This window comes from Balaenoptera acutorostrata, chromosome 11 (assembly GCF_949987535.1).
Source record: "Balaenoptera acutorostrata chromosome 11, mBalAcu1.1, whole genome shotgun sequence".
Lineage (NCBI taxonomy): Eukaryota > Metazoa > Chordata > Mammalia > Artiodactyla > Balaenopteridae > Balaenoptera > Balaenoptera acutorostrata.
Window position 1 is genome coordinate 16,618,068 of NC_080074.1, and position 11,794 is coordinate 16,629,861.

The following is an 11,794-nucleotide window of genomic DNA, read 5'->3' on the forward strand; positions in this document are numbered from 1 at the left end:
CCCCTTTGCTTGGCAAAGCAATAAAACTATTCTTTACAACTTCAAAAAAAAAAAGAAAGAAAATAAATTGTCAAATGTTTCTGAGAAAATTTTACTAATATAGGCTATTATAAGTTATTTTTAAAAATTAAATCACCTCATTTTTTAGAGAATATTGATACCTGCATTTATTACATGTACTCTACAAGAAATTGATGGCTACTTTTTATTCTGTAATTCATAGCTCCCATTAATTTAAGCAGACTCAATATGAACTGATTTTTTAAAACTATAATTTCGAAAAGTATTCGCCGTATAGCACAATTCTAAGTTTTGCTAATTGGTAGTTATCATTTGACTTTGCTGAAGCATAACTTACCTCCTCATAGGACTGTCCTGAGGTGACTAAACAAGATAATTTAAGTAAAGAACATGGTAAGAATTCAATAAATGTAGATAATTAAAATAAAATAAATCTGATAAGCTGATAGTCTACTTATCAGTAGGAAATAGTGGGTAAAGAATTATTTTAGTTATCTGTAAAGATTATTCAAAAAATTATTCTAACACGTCATGTCTTTTTGAAATCGTTGTTGGAACTCTTGACTTCTGTTAATTAAAAATCATTACCTCAAACAACAATCCTGACTGGCAATACTTCGCTACCTAAAATAATTTATTTTAAAAAAAATTTTTGGCTGTGCCACGTGGCATATAAGATCTTAATTCCCAGACCAGGGATCAAACCTGCACCCCCTGCATTGGAAGCGTGGAGCCTTAACCACTGGACTGCCAGGGAAGTCCTTAAAATAATTTTAGAAATAAGAAGAAGAGAAGGAGGTAGTGGAGAAGGTGGAGGTGGAAGAGGAAGAAGAGGAGGAGGAAGGAATGCTGATATACAATTAGTAAAACCCTTCTTCAGGACACCTAGGTACCCTGCTGGAGACATCAACTCCATGTATAGTATGAAGAGTGAGAAAAAGCACTGAAAGCTGAGGGGCTGCTAATAAATTCTTTTGCCAATTCTCTTTCCCATTAAGATTCTCCCTAAAACTGTCTGTATCCTTTGGTCCAGCAATCCAATTATATCCAAAGGAATTCCTAGAAAGGCTTTATGCACCACAATGTTCATAAAGCACTATTTGTAACAGCAAAAAAAATAAAAAATAAAAAAGGAAATGAACTAAATGCCCAATGATAAATCAGAGGTTAAATAAATTGATGGTATTTTCACTTGGTAAAGTAGTAAGCAGTCATAAAAACGTTTTTAAAAAACATTATCATGAGTAAATGTTTTAGTTATAATAGTAAGTGAAAAAAGTCCACATACATATACATACGTATGTCTATGTGCAGTATGAGGATATGACAAAGCATTATCACCTGTCATCTTTGGGTGACATTATAGGCAATAATTTCTTTTCTTTCTACTTATCTACCTTTCCATTTTTTAAAATGAGAATGTACTAATTTAGAATAAATACATGACAGATGAATGGATAAAGAAGATGTGGCACATATATACAATGGAATATTACTCAGTCATAAAAAGAAACGAAATTGAGTTATTTGTAGTGAGGTGGATGGACCTAGGATCTGTCATACAGTGTGAAGTAAGTCAGAAAGAGAAAAACAAATACCGTATGCTAACACATATATATGGAATCTTAAAAAAAAAAAAATGGTCATGAAGAACCTAGGGGCAAGACGGGAATAAAGATGCAGACCTACTAGAGAACGGACTTGAGGACACTGGGAGGGGAAAGGGTAAGCTGGGACAAAGTCAGAGAGTGGCATGGACATATATACACTACCAAATGTAAAATAGATAGCTAGTGGGAAGCAGCCGCATAGCACAGGGAGATCAGCTCGGTGCTTTGTGACCACCTAGAGGGGTGGGATAGGGAGGGTGGGAGGGAGGGAGACACAAGAGGGAAGAGATATGGGGATATATGTATATGTATAACTGATTCACTTTGTTACATAGCAGAAACTAACACACCACTGTAATGCAATTATACTCCAATAAGGATGTTAAAAAAAGAAAATAAATACAAATGAACAAACTTTTTCTGAAGTGGGCATTGATCATATTAAATGCTAGTTGCTTCTCTCTGCATTTGCTTGGGCAGCTTAAGGAGTTATATTTCCTATACAAAATGTCAATTAAAAAGCTAAAAAAAAAAAAAAAGACAAACACATGGCTTCACACATTTCTAGCTTCCACACACAAAAAAGGAAAAAGACATCTCCCTTCACCATGGCACTCTTTTCATTCCTTCTCATACTCCTAGTGCAGTAATTCTCCTCGTGGGCACTCTTCTGGGGTGATTTGCACAACAGTTTTTGAAATCAGTAGGAAATCCTTTAGATTATTTCACTTCCTGCCTGACCCTTGAGTTGGGGCAAGTTTCGTTCCACGCAAATAAGAAAGGACCGATTTGAATTTACCCTTGAATGTGGCTCAAAAAATGATCTCAAGAAGGAGTAGCTTTCTGCTAATTGAGAGAGAAGACAGGTGGGGTTAGGAGACCTGATTTATAGCCAAACCAAAGCAGATCAGAGACAGTGATGAAAATAAAAATGGGCAGACTGTAAACTTCAGTGGCAATTTATTGCTGAGAGCGTGTACAAGACAGCTGCAGGGCCCCGGCAGTGCCATTCCAGTACATCTAGAAGGGAAAAGTCAGTACTTTGCTCTCATTCATTTCCGAGTTTTAAAATCCAACATGCGTGTCTAGAACCACCTCCACTCCCCATTGGCTTACAAGCAGGAGAGCTGGATTTGCTAGAAGAGTCGCTTGTAAAGCTCTGCCTGGAGCACTCATAGTCACTGAGCGAAGCCATGCTTTCGGAAAACCGGGAAGAGTCTGAATCGCTTGGCTGGTCCTCGCCCACACACTGCTTCTCACCATTGAAGGGCATTTTGTGTCACTGGAGTGTGGGTAAAGAGACAGCACCTGCACAGACAAACAGACCCTGTGTCAACGTTCTGCGGTTCTCCCCCGAGTGGTGCTGGCGCTTCGTTCAATGTAGACAGCCGTGTCGCATGTGTCACAGCACTGGAAAGGCCCCCAGAAGATGACCTCCTTCCTCCCATGGCACCCGGGCCAGGCTATCACTAGGCCTGCAAGACTGCCTTCCAGAAAGGGATTCCACAGCCAAGGTGTGAGCTCACACAGGACACACTTGGTGGGAACGTGGAGCAGCCCCCAGCAATAAAGCATCCTCAAAAACCAATGCGCAGAGCACACACTCTCTCCTCCTGGGGTTGCTAAAGCGTGGGAGGGTAAGAGTGAGAGTGTGGGGCTCTGGGTTTGAAGCTTGTTTTCTGTCTTTTGACATGTGACCTTGGAGAAGTCACTTAACTCCCTACCTCATGAGTCAAGCTGGGCTGAAAGACTCACCTCATAGGGTTGCTTGAAGATGAAATGGGATTAATCTTATTAAAGTGCTTAGCACAGCATTCAAATGTTTGCTATTATTATTGTTCCTCTTTGTTTTAAATAAAATATTTTTGCAATCAGCCTTTTTAGTCGTCTGTGAGCCTCCTAGGGAAAGAGGAAGACTAATTAAAGTTTCTGGTTGGCAAGTATATAGGTTTTTCTCCTCCATTTTCCCATGAACTGTCACGCTATGAAGAGTAAGGCCTGATATTTGGTTTGTACTTTAGACCGTACCCACTGCCATCCAATGAACAAACAGGCACAAAAGACCCTGATTCACAGGCTGGGGGGAGACCAGACACTAGGAGGCCTACTGTGCCATAAAGCCCGTCCCTGGACTCTACATCCACGGCTGTTTCTGGGACATCAGATTGCTTCCCAGGGAAGGGCAGGGCAGTTGGGCCCAGTCACGCCCTGGAAAGGAGATCCTGGGTACACAGGATGCTCAGGCCTGACCCCAGGATCCTCAGCCAGGCCTGTGAGGAAGCTGGCCCTGATATGAGTGTGGTGATAGCTGACACTGAGGGGAAACCTGGGCCCGAGGCGAAAGGCACCTCAAATCCTGAACGGATGGTAATGATAGTAAGGGTTCACTGAGTCTCTTTAAACCTGAGCCAGCAATGAGGTACTCAGAGCTTTTAAAGCTCTCAGAACGGGAAACCACAACTACCCATGGAACGCCTGGAAATGCCTGCAGTTTCTTCAATAATTCCTTTCACGTGTATTAAGTGCCTACTATGCACCAGGCACTGGGAAAAGAAACAGTGAACAAAATACACAGGGCCATCCTCTCATGGCTCTCAAGTCCAGTTACCTAAAGTTGTGTGTGCCAGATGCTGGAGGACAAGGAAAGGGAAACCAAGGCATTGCTGAGGAAGCATGAGAAAGGAGAGGCGGGGTTGGGACCAAGGTAGGGGGATCGAGCCTTTGCTGAGAGAAACAGTGCTATTCTTTATCCTTCGGGTGATGACAGAGAAATGGATGGGCCTGAGAGGGACTTACGAAAGGTCAAAAGCCAAGGGCACTTGCCCCTGGCCTCACCTAAACAACCTCTCCAGTCCTGCCACTTGTAGAAATGCACCCGTGCTCAGCCTACCACTTTCGCAAACAGAAAACCACCAACTTGGAGGCTGCCTCTGCAAAACGAAGGGCAGGCAGTGGGGACGAGCTGCCAGGAAGCTCCCCAGTAGATACACTCGCCTTCTCCTAAAGCCCAGAAGCCAACCACCTCGGACACAGACTGAGGGCCGACCCCTGGCATCCTCAGCAGTGAACTCACCTCCTTTACCCCAGGCAAACTACATTCTCCTTGAGCGTTAACTCCCGTCTGCTGGAAGGGGGACAGGTGGGGGTGGGGATAGAGGACAGAAGAAAGGGGTCTGCTCTAACCCTTTCAATTCCACCAAACCCCAAATCCCAACTGATGCGCTTACCCTTCCCTCTAGCCTTCTCTCTTCGCCAACATCTTCTCACTGATGGCATTTCTCGAAAATGCTAGCTTCTCCAGGAAGCCTTCCCTCTACGCCGTGGCCAGAGCTAAGGGCACTCTTCTTTGTACACCTGCAGCACATTTCTTGTATCTGCGCAATAGTACTTAGACCCTTGTAGCTATTTTCCCCCTGTGGCTACTTCCGACTCTCCTTAATAGGCAGGAACTGTGTCTCGTCCACCATCATCAGCGTCAAGTACGTGACAAATATGCATTCGGTGTTAGCTGAATGGGAATCACTAAATCCCATCTGGTACAGCTGCAGCCAGAACATTTGCAAACTGATATCACTTCACATTTACAGGCCTGTTGCTGTCAAAGTTCAAGGCCTGGAGCAGAGTACCTCCCACCTCAACCTGCTTTATTAGGCTTAAGACTCAATATTCCCTGGTCCTGTCACACTCTTACTAGAAAATCTTAAACTCTGTTTCCAGTTTATTATTTCTCTCATTCATTCAACTGTTACAAATGTGCTGTGATGCTCTGCCCTCAATTTCTCTTCACTTTGGCTATTTTTCCAAGTAAGAGTGAATAAGAGCTTCCATCCACTGGAATTTATTCACTGGGTTAATAGGTATAACTATCCATTTCATTTTTCTACTCCAGCTGAACAGCACACTTCATAGGTTTCTTAACTGTGTTTAACAAGGCAGCTAAGTACAAAGATTAAAAAAAACAAAAAGCTCTAGGTTAGGAGGTAGAAGTCCTGGGTGTAAGGCCTGGGTCTGTTGTTGATTTGCTGCGTGACCTTATCCACATCGAGTCTGCTCTCTTCACCTCATTTTTCGGAGGGGGCTGGGCCAGCTACCAGGCGCCTTTCAGTGAGGAATTGCTAACGTGCTATAAACCCAGAGTTCCATGAGGCATCACTAGAAGCTCTGAGAAATTAAATGTGCTCATGGCAGACATACTTAATAACATGCAACTACGCTTTCTTCCAACAATTCACTGGAGGTAGAGTTTCTGGCATAGGGGACGTAACAGAAAATGTAAAAGCATCAAAATGTTTAGCAACTCTTGTTTAGTTAAGCCTCCACATTACAACTGGGTTTTAGTGGATCCAAGCAGAAACTTTTCTTTGAGGCCGAAATGCACACTATTACTCTATCAAGAAATCGCCTGTGTCCTCATATTAATAATACCTAACTCACAGGGTTGGTGTGAGATTTCATTCAGTCAATCTATGTAGAGTGCTTGGAACAGTGTCTGACACAGAGTAAACAGGATACAGATGTTTGCTATTGTTAGTATTATTTGCTTTAGTAGTTGTTATTATCATCATTTCAGTCATTAAAAACTCTAGCGGGAAGAACAGTTCTATTCCATGATGATAAAAGCATGTTACCCTACAGATAACAAAGACTGGTATTTAACCTAGGACAGAATTCTTGCATTTGTTAGAAATACAAAAGTCAAAAGCAAATGGCCCATCATGGTGTAAACCGTTTTCTGCAAGTTCCTTCACACTTGCTCTTACCTTTCTTGGTCTCGGATTTCCATACAGGTCATCTGGGGACAAAGCTACTTGACTCAGAGACACTGACAGTAATTAGACTGTTTTTAAAGCTATCTTGGATTCTCTCTTAGAATAGTGATAACGAAAACAGGTTGTTTCTTTAAGAAAGGTAACGTTTCTCATACTGACAAACCTAGATTTACTTAACCTTCACCATTGCGACTCACAAACAAACCAAACAACTTTCCAGGAACACCACTTCTCATCCTACCTGGGAGGATTTACTCACTGGCCAAACATAAAGTCAATGTGAAGAGAGAAGATAACGCCAAAACAAAGCCTCCGACACTCCAGTGTGTCACTATTCAAAGAGAATAATCACATTTTTCATTGTACCATTCCACATTTTATAATAATAAAGGCAATGTTATGCCATTCCTTCCAAGGTCAATGACTGGGAGGCAGCAGGCACTTGAATACTTATTGTGGAATGAATGGCAGTATGACCACTGACATTTTAGAGAGGAGGGAACAGGCACAGAGACCTGAAGGGGCTAGTCCTGTGTTCCAGCACATATGGAGCAGAGATCAGTTTCTAATTTGCCAGTGATCCTCGGGCTGCATCCAGATGACTGACTTTACTTCCTTATTTCCTTTCTGCAGCAAACTCTATCTGCAAATGATCCTGCACTGGTTCAGGATTGCAAAGATCCACTAGTGACAATGCACATGTCACCGAAGCAGTAAGAACACTGGCTCTGGAGCCAGGTGGACTGGATCCTTGATCTCGACTCGTGGTATTTACTGACTGGAGACAGGGAACTTACCATTTATGAATCGGGGACAATATTATTATCTACCTTGTAGAACTGTTGTGAGGATTAATTGAAATAGTCTATGTCAAGTACTTAAACTCCTACTAAGTGCTTGACAGATATCAATTATTATTTTATTCTTATTAGAGGAAGTCATGAATTTAAAAAAATATCAATGTCATAAAAAACAAAGAAAGGTTGAGGATATGTTCCAGATGAAAGGGGACTTGACAACCGAGTGCAATAGATGATCCTAGATTGCATCCCGTACCAAAGAAAAAAATGCTATAAAGAACATTATTACATCAATTGACAACATGGTTACAATACTTGAATCTACTGTCTGTATCACAATGTTAAATTTACTGAAGTTGATAAATGTGCTGTGATTATGCATTTAGGAAAAAAGGCCCGCGATATATGCAACTTTCTCTCCAACGAGAGAGAAAAAGACAAAACAATAAAGCCTATGAAGCAAAAGGTTAGTAGGTGAATATGAGTAAAAGGTAGACAATAGGGAGTTCTTTGTACTGTTCTTGTAACTTTTTCTGTAAGTTTGAAATTATTTCCAAGCAAAAGGTTAAAAGAGAAGTACTGAACCAAAAGTTCAAGCCTAATTCAGAACAGCCCAGTCTCCTGTAGTTTTCAGATCTTGATTGTTCCCACCACTACAATAGCTTAGATATACTCTATTACAGAAGCTCTTCTAGACAGTCAAACCCGTCCCAATGTCCTTCTTGAACAGTGCCTAGTGAATAAAACAGGAAATCGTTGAGAGCCCTTCTGAAAAGGCAAAAGAAATCATCGCTTTTAAGAGTTCTTCTCCAGGTGGGTTCCCTTTTCTTAAGAAGTCTCTTGGCAGTGGTTTATAACCCCTCTGTGATCTGGCCTCTGCCCACTTCATTCTGTTACCACTCTCTCCCTAATCCTTCATGCTCTGGACACAATGGCCTTCTTTGGGTTCCTCAGACATGCCAAACTTCCTCCTTTGGAGCACTTGTACCTGCTTTTCTCTTCCAATGGGATGTTCTTCTCCCTGATCTCTGTGTGGTTGGAGCCTTGTTGTCATTCAGATTTGAAAGCAAATGTTACAACTTCAAAGTGACCTTCCTTAATATCCCCACTAATTCCATTTAAATTCGTCATCTTAGAGCTTAGAACACCACGTGGGATAGAGAAGGAGCTCAGTGAGCATCACTGATGAACAAATTAAGCCATGTTCTATTCAAAAGACAACTTGGGCCGCCCTTCTCCTCTGCCTCACTCACTGCTCATATTCCCATTATGTAGTCATTTAAAGCACGATAGTTGTTTTCTGCAAATCTGCCTCGCCACTAAATTTTAAGCTCCTTGTGGGAAGAAGCTATGTCTCCCTTCTCCAATTCCCAGTGCAAATTAGCAAATTAGCAAAGACTCACAGTCCCAGAGCTTAGAGAAACTCTTATATTGTGCCTTTCCAACCTCCTAATGCTAACTGATAGCAAATAATAACAATTGGAGTTAACAGTTATTGAATACTTACTATGACTCGGCCCCCATGATAAGTGCTTAAAATGTTTTCTCTTCTTGAATCTTCATCATAACCTTGTTAGCTAAGGTATCATCATTATCCCTGTTTTATAGATAAGAACCTGAGGCTCAGAGAGGTTAAGTTATTTGCTTGAGGGTTCATAGCAGCGGCAGAGGCACAACTCTAATCCAGGCAGTGGGTCCTTAAAGCCTGTGCTCTTTACCACTCTAGGATGGCTGGAGAAAATTTGGCGTACTGCTCATTCTTTCCACTCCCACTCTGCCATAGATCTACCCGCTACCATGTGGACACTTGCACATAGGGTAACAAGCTGACCTTACCCCCGGGGTGTCTGCTTAAGTGCTATACCGTGAAGGGCATCACTGAAAGAGTCCATTGACCAAAATTATTCTCAACCACCCCACTAGAGTGACTGAAAATCCTCTATCAGGGAGCCATTCTTTATGCACTGCAAAATCCCTCCTTAAAACCCAAATATTATCAAAAGGGTTAATTGCTTATAGCTAGCATGAGTCAAAAGCATCTTGAAGTGAATTATTCAGATTATCCAGCAGGGCCCTGAGGAATGGAACCCATTCAATTAAGGTTAAGTCATGAAAAGAGAAAATTTCAAGAAATATCTAGCGGGTATCGTTCTTCAAGACCAGATCAAGGTCAGCTACAAGGACAAGCATTCATATATTTGTAGTAAAGGGCAGGGAGTCAGAGGAGTAGGACTGGGCTCTGAAGAAAACAATGCAGATGATAAGGAAAAATCTTCATCTTCTGCAAAAGTGCTGCTTTAGAACCAGTCCTAAACAGCAGCAGCGCTTAAAAAGTTATTCACACGCAGCAAAGCAGAAACCACAGGGCAGAGAGGTGGGTGCCTGCTCCATCCAGCTAGAGAATACTGGTCTTCATCAAATTAGAGCCAGCAAAGAGCTAGATAAAAGCCAACAAAGCCAGTCATTGTCCAAAAAAGCAGATGTTCACGCCACACATAACATTACAACGTCAGGGAGAAGGATTTCTAGGCACTTTTCACACTTGAAAACACTTCTTCTCCCACCCCTGGTTGGCCTGTTTTAGTACCTGTTTCCCCCTCTGGGCCCTCAACCCTCCACAAAACGGCACTGAAGCTGCTTCCACACACGACTGGGTATCTTCAGCTCTGGGCCACTTCAAGTCGGGAAAACTCCACGGGCTGCCAGGGTGATAGATGAAATCCCTGGAGGCAAGAGGAAAAGGCAGGCAGAGCGCCTCCTGCAGTGGGAACCACTGTCGTAACCTCATTAAGTTTGGCAGGTGGAACAGAGCAAGGTCTCTGACTGGGCTGGAGACCCATGGGACCAAGGGGATCTTGGGGGCCGAGGGGCCGACTGGGGACAAGGACAGCTTGTCTAGTTTCTTCAAGGTGAAAGTAACAGGATAACCATCGAAGACAGCATAAACTTTAGTCACTTGAGGGCCACTCTTCACGCCTGTTTCCACATTTCCATCCTCACCTGTGCTCTATCAAACACTTCTCTTTATCTGAACGAGATTTTTGCACTTAGATACACTTAGTTTGAAAGGAAACTTTATATCATTGTGAAATCTCTCGGTTTAAGGGAACAGTTTTTCTTAATACTAACGAAAACACTTAACCACGTTCGTCCACGTGCCACCTCAAATCATCGCTGTGACCCGAAGTGGCGCCACGCAGAGTAGCAGCCTTGGGAAGCACAAGCCATCCCTGACAGCCCCAGGGGTTCGAGCCCGGGCCTGGTGGGCATGTCCCGCCTCTTCCCTGCAACTGAGGGTACAGTCGTGGGGACGCATCTGCACACCCCTCGCCCACGTCCTCTGGGCGCCCCTCCCCTCCAGCAGCACGTTTCCTGTCAAAACAAACCCTTGGGGGAGGGGACGGCGGAGGCCGAGCCGAGCACCGAGGAAACCCAGGCAACAAACCCCAAACACGCACTTGGGGCCCCGCCCGGCCCCGACAGCGACTCAGTTCGCCCACCCGGGCCAGGGGTCGCAGGCGACAGGATGCCCCCTCCCGGAGCCCCGATGGTGGGAAGCCGCTCGCGGCGCGGTCGCTGGCACGGACCCAGGGGGATGTAAGCAGAGGCCAAGCGGCCCCAACCCTGGCGCCTCCAGGGCCCGAAGCCCGCGGTCGCCCCAACACCCACCGTGACCACTCGGCGCCCGCGCCCCGCTCCCACGCGGGACGGCGGTTCGAGGTCAAACAAGGTGATGTGGCGGGTTGAGGGAGCAAGGAGCGGGCCTTTACCGCCCCTGCCCCCGGGTCCCAGGACGGCGCTCCGAGCGGGGGTGGGGGAGACCCTCGGGCTGCCCGGGGGCGACGTGTCCCTCTCCGCCGGCCCGGGCCCATCGCCTCAGAGCCCGCGACCCCCTCCCCCGGAATGGTACGCACCGGCTCCGGCGCGGCGACAGGCGGAGGAGAAAGGCGACTGAGTGAGCCCGGTTCAGGAGTCTCTGGGTGTTCCCTCGCCCAGCACGGCACAAACACCTCAGAAGCCCACGAGTCCAGCAACCCTCAGCCTCCCCGGTCCCCCACCACGCGGCATTTAAAGGGCCGGGAGGGACTCTAGAGAGGCAGCCACGGCGTGGCCACCACGTAACCGGAGAGAGGGGGGAAGACGGCATCGGGGAGAAGGGGAAATCTAGGGCACTTCAGCTTCGATGTCCGAGCTCTGACAGATCTGACCTAATACAGGATATTTTCCTCATCTTCGGATGAAAGAGGCCAAGGAGAGCTCGGATTGGGTGTGTTCTGGGTGAGAGAGGGAACGGTTCCCCCCCTGTGGGCTGAGAGTGGTGCGGTCCGGGGACTGCTAGGGGCGGGGAGAGAAGTGTTTACGGAACTGGGGCAGCAGTGCCTACCCCAGCTCTCGGTGTTGGAGGCGGGGCCTGTCGGGACGCTGGGGACTGGGCGGAGCGGGGAGTCTGGGGGAGGAGCGGGGATTCTGGGGGCGGAACGGGGATTCTGGGGACAGGGCGGAGGTGCTTGTGGAGCGCTGGATTGACCTCCCCCGACCCCGGGCTCCCGGGGCGCACCACCGTAAGCAATGCTGCTAGGTCCCCGGCCGCGCG

At 45.5% G+C, this 11,794-nt stretch overlaps 1 protein-coding gene across 2 annotated transcripts in view; it reads right to left on the minus strand.

The window, feature by feature from the left end:
- The window catches only part of TCP11L2 (t-complex 11 like 2), a 41,099-nt gene extending 29,818 nt beyond the window's left edge, over window positions 1-11,281 (minus strand). Inside the window, exons 1-3 of one of the 2 annotated variants that reach the window (XM_057557368.1) lie at window positions 11,115-11,281; window positions 3,387-3,530; window positions 2,748-2,939 (exon numbers count right to left, since the gene is read on the minus strand). In XM_057557368.1, the coding sequence (XP_057413351.1) occupies window positions 2,748-2,904 (157 nt within the window). In that variant the 5' untranslated portion in view covers window positions 2,905-2,939; window positions 3,387-3,530; window positions 11,115-11,281. The remainder of the gene's footprint in view (window positions 1-2,747; window positions 2,940-3,386; window positions 3,531-11,114) is intronic. The other variant, XM_057557369.1, reaches the window with a different exon arrangement.
- Between the last annotated feature and the right edge of the window lie 513 nt (window positions 11,282-11,794).